General features: G+C 39.3%; 1 protein-coding gene across 1 annotated transcript in view; it reads right to left on the reverse strand.

Moving 5' to 3' along the window:
- The window catches only part of grin2ab (glutamate receptor, ionotropic, N-methyl D-aspartate 2A, b), a 91,062-nt gene extending 73,756 nt beyond the window's left edge, over nt 1-17,306 (reverse strand). The window contains exons 1-2 of the mRNA XM_029432865.1: nt 17,012-17,306; nt 15,939-16,145 (exon numbers count right to left, since the gene is read on the reverse strand). Coding sequence (XP_029288725.1) covers nt 15,939-16,145; nt 17,012-17,029 — 225 coding nt within the window. The 5' untranslated portion in view covers nt 17,030-17,306. The remainder of the gene's footprint in view (nt 1-15,938; nt 16,146-17,011) is intronic.
- Nucleotides 17,307-18,462: the final 1,156 nt, after the last annotated feature.

Below are 18,462 nucleotides of genomic sequence, written 5' to 3' on the forward strand. Positions count from 1 at the left end.
CATTGTTACATTTATCACACAAAGCCTATTGTGTTTGTGAGTCTCTGACTCTCTGTTGTTTCCCTATCTAATTGTATGTTTCTACTAATAACTAATGATCTGCTATTTTCCCCACTAGCGATCTCTGTATAAATTTGACAATTGTTCATTGCAACGTGAGAGCTGCACATTGAATTATACAATTAGATCTTTGGATGCTGGTGGAGCCCTAATAATTATTGGCCAGCAATAAATACAATTGGAGTGGTGAGCACCTGGAGAGGGAGCAGCTGCAGTGAAAATTGATTTTTATACCAACTGTTTAATAACAAGAATTTAGGTCATGTATGTACATCTTTTGATCTTCTTACATTCCCCTTCATCATCCTATGATCAAGTGGAGATGCCCTTGACAAGGATGTTATGGTCGTACCTGAGAAATGTGAAGTTCTGCTCCGAGATCACACAGAAGTCGTCACTTCTAAATTAGTTTAATAATTAACATTTGCTTTATTGCAAGTTTCTTGAGTAAAAACTTCACATTAACATTCAACCTACAAACGTATGCCTATTTAAATGAGATAACAGTTGGCTTGTAAACTCTCTAAAATCTCACAGTTGAACAATGTACTGAAGCACTTTCTATTATCATTTCTTTTGTGTGCTGTGGCGCAACCTCTGAGTCCTGTGATAGCAGCTGCCACCCTAAAAGGATGTCTTGCCACTCCATTTTTTCATCATCAAACGTTTTTTTTTTGGTTTCGTTAATCCCCATAATACCCAGATCCAAACTGAGTGTCAGGGACAGATTTATGTACATATTTGCACTCGCAATCTACATGAAATTAGCGTCTGATTTACTAAAACAGTAGCTAATTATCAGTAACTGGGACTGTTTTTTTAGGTGCATTCTGCATATAAACAAGATCTCCAAAGATGCAGCTCAGCGGTGAAATGGGGATAAGATCCATGAAAGGAATGTAGTGACGCTGAACTTAACTTTTAAATCAAATGCAATGTTAAGTTTCCAAAGCATTTGCTTAGTCCCTGATTAAACTGTAACTGAGAAAGTCTACTACTTTAATATGATCTTAAGGTATGTAAAACCAATGTAGTAAAAGTCATTAAACATATAAAAATCTCTTGTAAAAAGATTTCAACTACATGTCAAGTGTGCCATCAGCGTAATGCATTAGCTCAGAGGATGTCAGGTTCAAGTTCAGGTTAAGTGACCACTAAGCCACAACTCTCCACCAAGTTTATTTTTTTGTAAAAACATTGCGCATGTTGAGCTTCTTTATTACTGCCACACTTCATTCTAAGAAGCTGTCACTCATTTCTAAATAATTCACTGTAGCTCTCCTACACATGTTTTTGCTGTCATGGTGATTTCTGCAGAATGCAGGATTATTCATTTTCATCTCCGCCACCACAACCTTCCTCTAATATACCATTACAAATCTTCACCTGAGTTATAAAAGGCAAACAATCTTCCTTTTAAAACTGACCCTAGGATATTGGATGAGTCTTAATAAACGTACTAGAAAGTGTTGTCAAACCCCCCCCCCCATGTGTGCAATCCTCCTTTAAATGCTAAATGCATTTGCATGAATAAGAGAGGCACACTTCACTGATCGCACGCAAGCAATGCCTCAGATGATAGGCAAACTGCACTTCCAGCCCGGTGCACCTTTTGATAAATAGCATGCACATCGAGTGAATTTTATGTTGTCTACTGCTGTCGCTTTAGTATTTGCGAAACAATGTAACTTGACATCATTGCCAAAGTTAGCGGTGTTGTCCTAAGTAGCTAGCAGCCAGGGCGTAAAGCGTGTTTGATGCTGATACAAATGCACGATCTGCAAGGCATATACTGTAGCCTACATGAAATATACAAATGGTAAGTATAGATTGTTTCCTCTTGGTGAATCGTTATTAGAAAATTGGACATTGTTTCATTTTTCAGATACATTCGGAGATTAGCCAGAGTTTATGGTCATGAGAGTATTAGGAAAAGGAATAAACGGGAGTTGAGGAAGAAAGGTACGCTTTCCTCACTCGTAGTGAGGACTTCATGTCTCTTTTTTAAGGAGAGCATTTCCTTATTATGTTTGTTGGTGAACATACATAGTGTTCAGAAGTTAAAAGAAGAGTGGGCCACCCACCTTTATTGTTTCTTAGTTTTATTTGGCTGCAACAGTAATGTGAGAAGCTAGCCAAGCTTGTCACATTACCAGGCAGTCCTGTGCTAAGTTATGTCTCAGTTGGGTAAAACATTTTTTTAAACACATTGCAGATGGCGTTGTGACGTCTTCAAGCACATATTGGAAAATGTTTTAAAAGGTGTGGAATCCTGGTAAAACAACATTTTGCTTGCTTTTTGTCTGTATTTATTTATGTATTTTTAAACTGGCAGCAGTTTACCAAAGTGAGTTAGATGGGAGCAAATGTCTTGAATCATTTCATCAAAGTTGACTAACATTTTGTCTACCAACAGAAGAAATAGTGCAGTGTTAAAGGCACACAGTCAGTAATGTCTTGAGTATACAATGTTGGTCGCTGCCTGCAGGGAGCATGTCCGGTGTGGTTTGAAATAGGTAAAAAAAATAAACCACAACATCTCTCTTGATTCCCTTCAATGAGGTAAGAGGAAGTACATTCAACCTCAGGCACAGAGGCATTTGACTTTTCAATACATTTCTATAGGAATTAAAATAGCATCAGTATGCAGTCAGAAATCTAAAGTTTAAAGGAAATACATGACTACAAAAAATGTTTTATTAAGATTTGTGATGGACTCCAAAGAGAAGATGCTGAAAACGTTTGGAAGACAATAGAATGCTGTGAGAATGATGATTTCACTGAATGTGTTTGTTTGTCTGTTTAGGATTTATGATATGTACATAAACTTTGAAACAAAATGTGAAGTTTAGAAAAATAAGGGAATGCGCACACACACACACACACACAAACACACACACACACAACACACACACACACACACACACACACGATTGAGAAGATTGAGACATCTTAACATTCATCCAACTGTTTATTCATTTAACATTTAATCACTCATAACTCATAAAATGGTATTAAAAAAAGTCCCTTGAAATAATGCACTTACATATTTGTGCGACAGTACTGAGCTGAGTACTGTACTTTATTGCTCCAATGCTGGAATTATCAGCATAGGTTGTAATCATCTTGTGACAATATCTATCAAGTTATTATTCTTTTTTTGTTTTACTTTATGCAAATACTTTGCCTTTATTTATTTAGGGTATTCTGCTGCTATATCAACACATCCCCCTCAGTGTAGTTATCTATAACCTCAGTGTCACTATTTGTGTTTTTCAAGTATACACATTTTCTCTAAGACTACAGCTGTAGTTATGTATAATGAAAATGTTTTGAGGAATATGCTGCAGTAGCAGTGGTTTAAAATATTCATTTGTTTTTGGTGCATTTCTTCCAGATTTTATAAATTATATTTTGGCCAATACAATTTTTTTTTACGCTTTATTAGGCAACATATTCTGATATGAAGTGTATGGTTTTCCCATCTGTCCGGGAGGAACCACCAGGACCACCGTGAGCCTCTGCCATGGGTAATGACCCATGGAGTGCCACAAGGCAGCGTCCTGGGCCTCCTACTTTACCTTCATACAGTATTAATTAGATGAAATTGTCCTGCTCAAGTTCTTTGTTCTTAAATTGCAGGATTTGGGAAAGGTAAATGTATTCCATTAAAAACAAAAATAAAAAAACATATACTACCATGCACATGCCAACACACTGCAACACTAAACGACATGAGTGTCACACAATGGTCTCCAATGTTAGTGATAAAAATGCTTTCACTTGCTGGAAATGTTGAAAGAAGAATAGGAAATCAGCATCACAGTACAGTGTAAGTTATGGCTTCCAGCTATGAAAAATGCGTGTGGAGTGTGAATAGCATACTTAACAAAGTAAATGCTTGTAATTATGTCGCAGCAGCTGCAGAAAGATACACAGGTGGGCTCTGGGACGTAATTTCCATTGTAGAGATTTTATTTCTGTACATCAAACCACCATATATTACCACTCTAAAGTCTCTATACGTTTTCTCCAGTGAGATTGATGTAGCTCTACGTATATTGTTTAATGACATTGGCGGGACATCGATACCAGTGTTGGACAAATTAACTGAAAACTGTAATCTATTACTTATTGAACATGACACATTGAAAATGTAAGTACATTACTTTAGTAGTTACTCAGTAGCAAAAGTGCAGTAATGCGTTACATTATTCGCTACTTTACTTTACTCAGCACAGCTCCGTCAAATGTGACTTTAATTAAACAACTCCAAATCCTCCACTCACACACGTCACATATTGTGTATAAATAAAAAATAAAACATTGTGGTTTAACAAGCAGACTGCTTTACAATTTGGAGGGATTTATTAATCCATGTTATTTCGAATATGCTATTAATCCATGTGTTGGAGTGGACCCTTACAAAAACCACAAAACATTAGATTCAAGTAGCACAAAACAAGATGGTTAAAGGCTTAAAGCAGAAGTAATGTTGGCAGGTATCAGTTCTTACAGCTTCACAGGCTTCCAATGGAGGCGACCGAGCATGTCATATTTAATTAAACATAGGATTTCACATGGAAGGGCTCCCTGCTACTTCTTAATTCATTTAAGAAAATATTCAAAGACTAGAATCTTTTGGAATCTTGAACTATGACTGTTGTCTTTTGTGATGTCATATCTTTTGTGGTTTTTACCACGTCTGCTTCCTTTTAATGTTGGATATTAAATGACTGTCTCTATCTTGATGAAGGTTGGTGAACTGTGAACCAGAGACAACGAAGGAAATAAGTCCAGGACTTCATCGTTCTATCCCTAAGACAGAGTCTGAAATAAAGTCTGATGTGTTGTATTTTATAAATGTATGAGAAAGGTTGTCGATAAATCAAGCCAAATACCAAAACTATTTGATATTGAATCAAATGAATTGCAAATATATTTAGCAACATCGGACTAGAACAAGGCACAATTGTTATGTTTTATTTAAAGGCTCAACAACAGAGCACTTAGACATAGTCCATAATTATTCACAAATGTAACACTGATGCCCTGTACTACAATTTATAAAATAAGAAATTGGTCTAATTTCAAAGCAATTTATCAGCATCCTATCTGAATATTTTTTAATACAGGTGCACTTTACAAATTATACTTAAATATGATTTTTCTGACCTGGGAGCACCGGGGTTTATACTTTCCAGAGAGTGCTCTGCATTTACTAAAAAAAAGCAGTGTGCATCATTATCCACCCACCCAGACATTAAATTGCAAAACACAAATGTTTGTTGTCTTTGATAGCAAAAAATGGTGGAAAGGTCTTGTTTGAAATATCATATTTGTATTTTTTTTTAACATTGACGTAAGTGCCTTCCTTCTTGTCCTCGATAAAACCGCTTTTCTGCTCGACAGTCATTTTAACAGCCCAACAGCCCAACCGCCTTTTTTCCACATCAAAATTTTAGCAATGTGCAGAAATGTGTGTACACGTGTTGAGGGACACACTTTTCGCCAGTTCTGTCATTCATATTTCATTCGTAATAAATATGAATAAACAAGGACAATGCCAAACACCAGAAAGGACACAGTTCATCGGGGGACTGCACTGTGCGTTTTTGTAACGGTGTTGTTGTGCATGTCTTTATCTGTGTCTGTGTGTTTGACTTTCAGGGAATTTGTGTTTTTGTGCAGCAGGATGTGAAGAAACAGAAGTACACAACCCCTGTGGAGGAAACTAAAAGGGCAAAGGTGAGGGTTGGGAAAGAAAAGAGAAGAAAGGAATGAAAATAAAGTTATTATAAAGTCGTTCCCAGGTGGGGGAAGTGTATAGTCAGCATAGTTCTGACCTTGGAGAGATGAGAGAGGACATATTGTGAGGTAGTTTGATAAGCTCCATTCAATTTTACATTAGAATTTCACCTAAATGTATTTAGGATTAAGAAGCCTAAGGTGAGAATGTATAATAAAGATATAACCTAACAAATGTTTTAGTCAAAGAACTTGCATAGTTGTGTGCAGCGGCAAGGTAAAGGAATTAATCAGATGGCAAGTCAGAGGATTGTTTGCACAAGTTTGTAGGATGTTTTCAGTAAACTTTTATTAATGATAAACTGTAGACTAAAAGTGTAGCTGAGCCTAAACTGTATTGCCACCGGGGTTAGAAGAACAAGGTGCAGTACGATGAGCTAAGACTGCGCCATCCTTATGAATATACGATGGGATTTTTATAGCTTTCAATTATTGAAAGGACCTGAAACATTAAAGTGGCACACGCTGGTTGTACACAATCATTGGTAAGCCTTGTTAGACAATCTCATGTAATGATGGAATAAATTCTCCTTTTAATTTTTAACCAAAAACTGAATTTGTACACTGTGCACTGCTCTCTTGAACAATCTATTATTGATGACAGTGAAGACATTTATTAATCCACCAAATTTCTTCTAAGGACTGCATATTGCTGTAGTAAGTTGAGGAAATAAAAGTGTTGGTATGACAGTTTAGGAGCCAAACACATGTAGAATGACAAACAGCTAATAACTGTGTGAATTAAATAAAGGACAAATGAGCTGGTCCTATTCTTATTTGATGTTATATATGGAAGATTTGGGACTAACTCGGCTTGTACACATAACTCTATTTAAAAATAAGGTTGTTTTTTTACCTTGCCATGAAGAAACATTGTCCATGTTGCATGTTCTATTTTCCCTTTCGTGTTTTTCTGCTGAAGCCCGTTTCAGACATGCACATTATCTCGTGATGTGCTGCCACTTTTACATGTCGGTCTCATGTTTGGAAAAAAACCCGGCAGAATCTCTTCTGTTAAAGTCACGAGAGCAATCTTACTAAGGTAGACTTAGTAACAAAGGCTACAGCAGCACAAGGTTAAATACAAGTCTTCTTCTAAGTTTCTCACAAAATCAACTTAATAAACCACAAAATAAAGTGAATGAATCAATTTGTTGCCAATGGATACAATTCTTTAACATGGTATAGGATATTGTTATATAATAGTATGGATGAAATAATAGACTAATCTAGTGAAAAATCATGTAAAGACCCAATATTTCCATAAAGTGGTTCTGCTCATTACTCCTCACACTAGCCTGATACAACTAGAGATATTAACGGGATAGACACCACAGGATTAACATTATGGAAACATCTCAGTTGACATTAAACACATGTATATCATCTAGAGGTATCTTCACATCACCCACTCCTACCTTAAAGTAAACATTAAATAAATCAGAATAATCCTCAGACCCGTACTCCCTCGCAGTCAAATTCTATATCTAATAAATTGTGAAATGATGTGAGAACATATTAGGGGATTTGCTACTGAGAAATGGGGGCGAGTGTCCCTAGTGCTCACGATGGTTATTAATTAAGACTTTAACGCAAAATATGTTTAAAACTCCATCGCTGATGAAGCCTGTGAGAGACACCCGGTCGTTATTTATATCTCATCATCGTTCTCTAGCAGTGACACCACATTGTGGCTCTTTCTATAACGGCCCCGTTGTGTTTAGATAGATCGGAAATGTTATGCTATGAAAAAATAATTAATGTTTGAGGTCCAGGCATACATTTAAATTACAGCTTTTTCAAAAAGCCTCCAACACGGGATCCATCTTTGATCATTCATCTCTGGGAGCCAGTGTCTGGTCACCATACGCTTTTGATGTGTTGCTTATCGCTGTTAAAAAAAACTGCACTTGGCAGGAGGAGACCGAGGCTTCAAATGTTCCCAACTCACCAGAAGTCCCGTCTGGCTGAGACAGCACCTGTCGCCACTCGCCAGCGTGGAATGGAGCATTATACCTGGAGCAATACATTTTGGATGACTTGCAGATACTTTGGGAATATTTTTGGCCTCTGCATCTTGCTGACTGGCAGAGTTCTCAACAAGATCATGCAGGAAAAAAGAAAAGTGAACTGACTACATGCTGACGCACTAAATCATGGAGAGAACGAGGTGGGAAATAAATCAAGTAAAATGACCACATGATTTCCTGGGCAGATTGCCAAATGATTTTATTTGATGCTATCTTAAACACTTTAATATATTTATGACTAGATACATCTCAGTTGCTTTGCTGTCAATTTGTTTTTGATATACCAAATAATCAGAAGCACAGAATCAATTGCACAGTGCAATTTTGGTATTTTCACATATTTTACAATAATTGGTTATCATTTTATATTTTATTGGTTATTTTATTACATTAGGAAACCAGGCTTTCTGATTTTGTTTACGTATTTATCAGATCAGTGTGTGTTTAAGCAGCATATCATCAAAAGATTGGTGTGACGGGGTGTGAGTATACAAATCAAGTTGAGCACCACTTAAATCAAGACCTGCGCACAGATTAACTGGTTGATTTATATCATTTGAGTAATAATTATTTTAACAGCATCTTTCAAATCACACGGTACACTGTGCTTCACAAACGGATATAAATGGAAAAAAAAATCAACAGCAGAATCAATAAAAGCGGAGTCGGTGCTCCAGGAAGTCTCCCTAGGTTTTGCGTTTGTTCACATTGGAGACAAGACAAAGAGCTTTGACACAGTCTAAGTTACACGGTCTAAGTGGGTACATATAAGCATTTTGTTTTTGTTTTTTAATACAAGAAAAAACTTATATTATAATAATTTATATTTGTATAATGTTATCATGAGCATGCCAATATGAATCTTCATGGCCTTGGATATGCATCTGCGTATGTGGAGAACATATTTGCATTTACCTCAACAAAATATTATTTTAAACCACATTTGCATTTGACCAGTAGCATCACTCTCCTATCAATGGCATGACAGTGTATTAGCGTGACAGGCTGACAACAGGCTATGGCACTGACATAAAGGAGCCACAGAGGCATCGATCGATTTGATTAACATAGTTAGGCAGGCTAGGTATTGGCTAATTAGCCATTCAGCTGTTTAAGGGGCTAACTAAGGGATCAGCAAGGCTCAATGTACAACTGCCACTGACATCTGTATCTGGATATCTTGCAAAGTGTAAATGCACATAGATTGCAAAGTCAGAGTGCTGTTGGATTGCACTGGACGCTTGTTGGAGTCTTGAGTCTGCCTGCTCAACCTAACACGTTTGCATGGAGAGAATTGAGACTACACTTACAGCATTTGTTCTAACAAAATGATCTTTTGCATCTTTTCGTCTGGTGGCTTTGAGGAGAGCATATACAAAAATGGAATGTTTTGTATGTTAATAAATTATTCTAATTGTCCAAATCCCTGTTGATTGTATTTATTATATATTCACTTTAATGTGCGTCACATAGCACTGCGTCTGAAAAGAGGTGGACATTTGCGTGTCCACTGGTGTGTCATGTTCCCAGCACTGGAGCTGATTAATACCGTGACTCCTGCAGAGTCATTTTTCCCGGGAATGAATCCCGATTGTAACCTTTCCCATTAAAGATAAAAGCCATATTTTAGTGGGTGTTAGTGGGTGTTTTGTTCATGGGAAAGGGGCTTTAGACACTTAAGAAAAACACTGGCTCAAAAAGCATTTTTTCAATAGAAAATAATTTGGAAAGGAGCGGCAGTAAAACGGTGGATACAGTTTTTCGAGCTGAACAAACATCCTGAAATGACTCTCATGTGATCAGGACTCGATTCATTTGGTCCAACAATATTTGGAAAGTCTAGAAGAGCCATATCTTTAAATTATCTTATGCCACTCACGCGTGCATGGAGCCAACAGGAAGTCAGTCGGCTCAGCCAGAGTTAGTCTCTAACGTGCACACTCTCAATCGGAATAATAAGGAAGACTGCAGAGACTTTTTCGGAGCATGCAGCGAGGATTAAATGTTAAAAGTGATTTCAAAATCACTTTAATCACTTTTGCTTTACTGCAGCAAACACAAGTGTTTAGGGTGTCAAATTAAGCACAATGTTTCATAACAAACACAGAAAACACACACACACACACACACAGCATGTGATGACTCTTGAAGCCATAACACACATCAGTTTTAAAAGAAAACCTTCATTTGTTTTAGTCACTGTTCATATTTTAACACTCTTTCAAGAAAAACTAAATAAGATTTATTTTTCAAATGTAATTCAATTCAATGTGTATTTGAGGAACTTCCATTTCCACGAGAAAAATAATACGAGGAAGTTAATAAAGCTACTTGTTCTGAAGCTGAATGATGAAATTCCTTATGGACTTAACATTATTGGCACAGTTACACTAAGCACACATTGCCAGACTTTCTTTTGTTATGTAGCTGCTGGCTTATCAAGAGAATTATAATAACTATTGTTTTTACACCATCTTTTGGAAACAGAATGATAGTGCTGCCAGTTTATTATTGTGCAGCTATGTAGTGCCATACCCTAAATGCGTTATCTCCTCTGGTATACATTGTACAAATGTATTAATCATCTCAGTAACACACTGAGCTAATTGTGCCAAAACATATGTAAACCATGAAATCATCTTTCCTGGAATCAGTGGGACCACTCGCAATGATCCCAGCTGGAGAAAAATAAAGTGTTGAAGTCGTACTGATACATTTATGTGACTGATCTGCTCCTATCAGCCGTGGAAACCTGAATCAAATTGGATTTAAAATGCTAAAGAATTTCTTAACTAGGAGAGTGTTATATCAGTCTTAGCCTAAATCTGGTGTCTGTAAAAGCGTAAAATTGCAATATAGGTTTTGGGTAGTTAAGTTGGCCAAAATGACAGGGCCAGACTGGCCGCTCTGAAGCACCTCCTAAGCCTCTTTTTGAGCTTAGAAAAACCCTTCAGACAGAAAGTCTAAGAGCCATCATTTAAGGTAACAACTAAGCCTCCTAGGAAGCCTGAAATGTTCTCACTCTCCAAGCCACATGTTGTGTTTATACTAATCAAGTTAATTCAAAAGCACCCTATTCAAATAGACACAGCAGGGGGTTACAATCCAAAATGAAACATCCACCATCTTGAAAGCCTTAAGCTTTCTACTGAAAGATGAATACTGACATCAAAGGGAAGAACATCTGTGTGCATCTTTTTTTCTAACAATGACCACTGACTGTCAATGATGAGGTTATTATTTACTGTTAAATAGGAACATAGAGGCGCCAAAGCAGCTACTAATCAGAATTTTGACAATGGATGAAATCACTACTGTATATGTAACGTTAAACGTGTCGCTTGCAGTGATGAAAGCTAAGAGAATTATAAAGAAACAGTTCCTCTCGGCTCGATCAAGTGTTTCAGCGCATGTCATTATTTTGGTTTTCTGGCGTGCAGATTTACTGTTTCGGTTCACCACTTTCATCACCCTCGTTTCCAGCCAAACTCGGCAGCTGTTTTGAGTGAGAAAGCTCCGATAAACCCAATGAGCGCTACCCGTCCGGCACCACGCGGCAGTTAGAGACTAGCTAATAAACACAGCAGAGCATTTAACAACTAAACCGTAAGATTTCTCCCTCAGGAGTTTGTGGAGACCAAAACAGAGCTAAAAAAGGAGAGGCAATATCGGACTTGCATTCATTAGACACAGGCACATTTCTAAATGAATAATAATGTTACTTCATGTCTGCTGGATGTGCAAATAAGCTAACACGTTTGCCATAACAACTTTATAATAGAGATAACATCTCCATGGTGTGTTTATTGCTTGTTATGTTGCTGTTAGAGAAGTTCAATTAATGCAGCTTGGAGAAAAAGGAATGTAACAATGCTTCACATGTGAGAGACAAACGTGACGATTCAAATCTGAAAGTACTTTTGACTTTAACTGTTCAACGACCTACGTCAATCGTGTCAGTAGATGTATCAAGGCGCAAAGACATGGCGGCCGCAGGTGAAGGAATGCTCCATCTTATTTCGATTTGAGTTGTTACTAGTAAAGAGAAATTGGGGTGTTTTACGCCTGTGTGTTACACTGCTCAGAGATGGTGGACAGGGTCTATGAGCAAGTCTAACAAATTTGAGCCAATAGACCCTTTAAACGGAATTGTATTGCTAGGCAACAGCCTGGGTCAATGTTTACTTCCTGTCAGCTGATGTCATTCAGATACATTTATAACATTTACAACTGTGAAATGGTCTAGATGGTAAATGACTAAGCAGTAATGTTTAAACGATGATGATGAAAGCGTAATGATACGCTTTCACTTTTTCCTGTTGTTACATTCCTCGTAAGTCACTGCGAGCTGAGCCAGAGACCTATTCACGTTGTCGGAGGTCTGACTAACTGCCAATACAGCTCAATAAAAGCCATAAATTAACTTAACATTCCTTTAAGGCAAAAACAAACAAAACAAAACTGTTATTTTGCAAATTGTTACATTGAAGAAAAAAGTGAATACAACCGTATACCTAATAATTCAAACGCCATCAAAAAGACATTTTCATTGACCAACCAGCTGGTCAATGCGTCTGCAACAGAGGCATTTAGAATATGCGAGTGTTTGGACAGATTTGTTGGTTAAAATAGAAACATGAAATGCATCTTTTTTTATTCATACATTTATAAGATGTGTAAGAGGCAATTTTATTGTCATGCCTCTAAATCCTCCCTGAAACCACCTCTCAAGTAGGATCAAGATTATCCTGATTTCCAGCATCAAAATGATGATGCCTTTGAGTCATGAAAAACACAGATATGAGTTTTAAGATTGATCAAAGGTAGGACTTGATTTCCAAAATCCTAGCTTGATGAACGACAATTACTTTTCAGGTAAAAAAACAACAAAAAGAAAAACATTTTCGATCTATTTCAATCCGATTACTTAAATCTTATCAGTTAAGTTGGGCTGGAACTAGATAAGACTTATCTGGAACATTAAACTGAAGGAAACACTTACAAAAACATTAAAGATACACTGATGCAGGTGTGTTACAAGCTATAAACGTTTGCTCACAGGCCCCTTGAATGTCACACTGCTAACCAAGGCAGTGTTACTGTGCACGCTGCAGGACAGTAAGGCTCAATATGAAAATATAAATGTGGTGTAATGTAGTTCCAGTTGTTTTTTTTATTTCTAATCATCTTCACTGATGATTCAAAAACAACTATCCATTGTAACATACAAACAGAAGAATGTTCTATAATCAAATGACATAAAACACTGAATACTTATGAGAGTAATATTTCAGATTTCAGACAGAAGTAGAGCATCATCACAAAACAACTGCCCTACTTCATTCTAAAAATATCAGTTCAAAAACCTGTATTAGTCAAACCCTACTTAATATCGCGACGGCTCACTAACTCATTAAATGAGACCACCGACTGTGTTTTGATTAAATGATTAAACAGAGCACGTTCTTGAGAGGCTTTTGGGTTATTAACTTGTGTCTGATACCGCACTATCACACATCAATATGCAGAAGATCAGCGGGGGTCAAATGACTCCTTATAATATGTCACTCAGTCCTTTTTTTTACTGGTAATTACAGAAAAAATGAAAACACTAATTTTCATCCTCTCAAGCCTCATGTGAGCGGCATTTGACCTGTGATTGTACAAAGACGGTGGCGTGAACTGTGAAGGCTTTTACTTTATTCTACCGGGGCAAGAAAATGTAACCAAAGTTTAGTGGTGGATGTGGTTGGGACAAGATAATCTGATGAAAAGCGCTCACTCAGCAGATGACAGCTGAAGGCCACGCCAGAGGCTTGGTGGCTGCACACAGTTTGGCTGTTAATGTTCTCGTTACAACCACCAGAAACCAGAAACCTTATTTTCAAACATGCAGTTTGTCAACTTCAGTGGATAGTGAGCTCCAACCCAAAATACTGTGCAGATAAGGGGATTATTTGCTGTAGCTCTTATCTCAGGATATGTCAATACCTCCTTCAGGACAAATACAGCTACAATGCAGGGCAGGAAGGTGCATATTCCACCCACAGATTCTTTGGCTTCTCTCTTTTTTAAGCGTCTTTATAATTATTGCTCATAAGCTCTAGGTTGCAATCTTGTGTGTGTACTCCTACCTAAAATCCTCTAAGTATTCATGGAAAAGGGAGTAGAGAAAACAAGGGAGAGGATATGAGGATTTGTTGGTTTTGTTCTAGTATTTGTGACTGAAATGGCTTTAACTGAGCTATGAAAAACAACATATCAAGTACCATAAAATAACCTAGAAAGATACCAGAGTAAAATTCTCAGCAATGTGTTATGATCAAACAAACAAATCTCAAGGTTAAACTATTTTGTTGATAAGCTTTTCTCCAAGACTATGTCACAGTAAATGAACGATTATAATTACAATACTTTTGGACCACATGCATACAACTAACAGTTCAACAGAGGTAAAACAAAACTGTATCTTTCATGAAAATAAAGAGACTTCTGCATAAATGCTCTCTGAACCCTTCCACACTTGCAGGCATATGTAGATTTTGGCTAATTTTGGGCTCTAGCTCTAAAAATGTCTTGCATACAATTAAAAACCAAAACACTGAGACCAGGATGACACAGAGCAGTCAGATTGCTCACCTATTGCAGCCTTTTATCTGCAAGAAAACCACTCTGAATACGCTCTTAAAAAATAAAGATTACTACAAGAAAACTATCAAGCAGGATACAAGAACTTAACGTCTGTGTGAAAATCACCAGTTCCACTTAGGTGCCATCAAAATAATCTCAAGAGGGCCATCTTGTTAAAAGGCAGCACACTAACATGTTGAGAACAGCACATTTAATGCGAGGGATTAAATAGCTTTAACTGCAGAGAAGCAGAACACAGTCTCACTTCTGACCACAAGCTGCTTCTTGACAATGAGTTCTGAACTACAGTACTTATCTTGCCAACAATGGGATGGTTCAGTGAACACCTCAGTCAGATGCATCTCAACATAATTTTAACACTATGTCATGCTGGAGTCAAAACGATTCAGAATATAGTATGCATCGCATAACTCGGAATTTTTTATGTGTATGCTTTTCCTGTTTGTTTCCGTAGTTAGTTAATGGCAGGCTGCGAGAGATGAACATACAATGCCCAGCTGAGCAGGAAGCTCTCTGGAGTGATGACAACAAAAAGAAAGTGAAATGAAAAGTAGGCCTACTATAAAATACTGTTAAGGTTTTAAAGGTGCTATGACATCACACCCAGAATACATTGCAGCTTTGCACAAGATATTTATATTAATGAAGACAGCAACAGCGCTTGACATTCACTGCTCCCACTCTATTGCGTTTAAATGCCCTACAGAGTTGATCTCCTTTTGTGTCATCCCACTATTCAAGAAAATAGGCTACTGCTGAGCATCCACAGTCTCTCTCCCCAGTTCCCTACAACAGCACCATGAGTCTGCTATGGCATGAATGATAATTTACCCTAAATGATAATGATACATTAACACACATATACACAAAATAAATAGCATTAAAAATGAGGGTCGTTCCTTTGCCACAAGGAATGATTAGTCTGATGGAGATTTATAGGAATTAGTGCCTTATATAAATCGTCACTTCAGGCTCCTATACTGACATGTATCAGACTCTTATAGTTACCCCCCATGAAACATCTGTGTCTGTGTGTGTGTGTGTGTGTGTGTGTGTGTGTGTGTGTGTGTGTGTGTGTGTGTGTGTGTGTGTGTGTGTGTGTGTGTGTGCGAGTGTGCGAGTGTGTGTGATGGCTTCCATGTCCCTGAGAGGAGGAAAAGACACTTTGTGTGTCAGACTTGGCACGGGAAGCAGGAGGAAAACGGAAGAAAATGTGTTTCTACAACGTGACTGCATTCAAAGCCTGAAAACTGTAATATGAGATATGAATTCATTACATGGCCTCTCATCAGTAACCGGTGATAATGTGATGCAACAGCGCCGCTTAGCGTCACACAGCGCCGTGTCTGAGCCGCTCTGACGGTGTTTCTCCCCTGACGCGGTCCTTACCTTCGGTGTCACAAAGCGTGGCTGCTGCAGGTTTGCGGTCGTGGAGGTTTTGCGCCTTCTTCTTCGGAGTCCGTGCGATGAATGTTGAGTTTTACTGCCGTGGTCTGAGGGCCCGTGCAGGCAGCCACCATGACCTGTCCTTTTACTGGCATTTTGGTTCCTTCTCACAGCGTCAGTGAAATCAGAGGAAAAGTGTTCAAACTTGATCTGAAAAAGAAGAAAATAGAAAACGCTATTGCTTATTGCACTGCATCCCTCAAAAGCGCAGACTTGTTGAATTTGACTCTGTTCTATAAAAAGGACGCGCGCCTACAGGCTGGTGCCTATATGAGCCATACACATCACCCAGTGTCATTATATTCCTCGTGACTCATAAGCATTTTAACTGTTTGATTTAGATCAAATACCAGCTCAGGCCAAGTGTGTGTGTGTGTGTGTGTGTGTGTGTGTGTGTGTGTGTGTGTGTGTGTGTGTGTGTGTTATCCTATACGTTTGTGTATAGCGGAGCACAAGTGCGTGCGCGTGTGTGGATGCTGAGACATGGCCTTATTGGACGGAAAGCTTGCGTGACGAAAACAAGTGAAATTCAAAGGTAGGACGGTGAGAAAGACAAATTACAGTGTGTGTGTGTGTGTGTGTGTGTGTGTGTGTGTGTGTGTGTGTGTGTGTGTGTGTCAGAGAGAGAGAGAGAGAGAGAGAGAGAGAGAGAGAGAGAGAGAGAGAGAGAGAGAGAGAGAGAGAGAGAGAGAGAGAGAGAGAGTTAAAAACAGCCTGTGGCTCCGAAGCGAATATTCCCCTCACGCTCCTCTCTTCGGTGCCGGGTTCGTCTATGTAGGACATGCAGCAGGTTGTGTGTCGGGGACTCGGACGAACGAAGGAGCGGAGAGAGGAACACTAACCAGCCACCCCACCAACCCGCCTCTGCTCCACTTTGAGAGGAGAGTGAGTGTGAGGCAGATATTAAACCACTGAACCCCGACAATTGCTGCTCAACATCCGCGTCAACCCCGAGAGGACAGAGGTAGTTGGAACCTAAGCCAAAATAAAAACCCATTCTAATTAAGCCAACTCACCCCATTCCCGTGACACATCTCTCCAGGCGGCCAGGTGGAGATGACATTGCAGCCTGTTACTCCATTCGGGTGCCCTCGGCAGGAGTGGGAATCACATAAGACTCTCCTCCGTCAAATTAATCCAACAATTTCTCCTCCATCCAGTCCCCCCAAAAGCACCACCACCACACGGATAAATCCACCTGTCTGCCTCTGAAGACCTCCCCCTCCACCAGCACCTCACCCCCGGTAGATAGGTAGTATTCCTCTCGCTTAAGGTGTCAAACACCGTCCATTCAACGGCGGAGACGGATTGGGAAAAGGGGGAAGAAAAAAAAAACCGTTGAGGTGCGGGGATCAGTTAGACTCCTGAATCCAAAATAAGCGTTGGTTTGGAATCTCCAGCGGCAGCCCCGCGCGTTCCGCAGTGAGGGCTCGTGGACAGGTCCGCGCGCCTCCTCCTCCTCCTCCTCTCCTGTCCTCCTCCTCGCGCCGCTCGCGGATTCTTGGAGACTGAAGGGGGGATTCCGTCACAAATAACATCAAAACGCACGCACACACATATATCCACACACACACACACACACGCACTCTCTCCCTCTGTCTTTTCTCCCTCTCCCTCGCGCGCTCTATGAACGAGCACCGCACTCCCCCCCCCCACCCCTAAAAAAAACACCCTAAACAATTCAGAACAAGTTTAAACGGGTCGAGTTATTTTTGTAGCTTTCTACGCCGGTGATGCTCCGGCAGCAGACCGAGCGCCCGGGTGGAGAGAAATAAGGAAATATTCTCCGGCAGTCTCTTTACCCCGCAGCCCGCCCACGCTTCGCTGGTTGAAGGTACTTACACATCAGCCTAGTTAATTAAACATATGGGCAACGGGCCTGAATGAGAGAATGATGATGTGGGGAAGGGGAGCGAGGTGGTGGGGGGTGACTTCATCTTCTCGTTATAAAATATCAAAAAGATGTGGTGAGTTAAGAGGGCGCGCGCGCTATAGGGACATTTCGCCATGTCTAGCCCTCTAAAAAAAAGCGACTCAAACTTCAGTTCGTTAAAACTGAAATGTCTCTTCCTTGTATGTCTCTCTCGGGGGCTCTTTCTGCCGCCCTGTGTGTCGCTTTTCCTGTTGTGTCTTCTCCAAAAAAAATGAAGACGCAAGAGAGGTTTGGCGCACACCATCAGTCGTCGTTTATGGCATCACCTGGTGTCACCTCGCCATAAGAAACCGCACTCGTTTTGGACAAGTATCCGTGTGTGTGTGTGTGTGTGTGTGCGTGCGTGTGTGTGTGTTGTGACGACTGTCTCGGCGCCAAACAAGTCACAGCGTCGCGCCTCCGCTCCTCAGAGCATCCACTGCGCACAGATAAAACATTTAAATTGCATCTGAAATGTTATAACCCAATCATCTAGAGGTCCCCCTTCCCAAAACATTTAAATACTGATTCCTTCAAAATTACTATACCAAACGT

Source organism: Cottoperca gobio, chromosome 1 (assembly GCF_900634415.1).
Source record: "Cottoperca gobio chromosome 1, fCotGob3.1, whole genome shotgun sequence".
Classification (NCBI taxonomy): domain Eukaryota; kingdom Metazoa; phylum Chordata; class Actinopteri; order Perciformes; family Bovichtidae; genus Cottoperca; species Cottoperca gobio.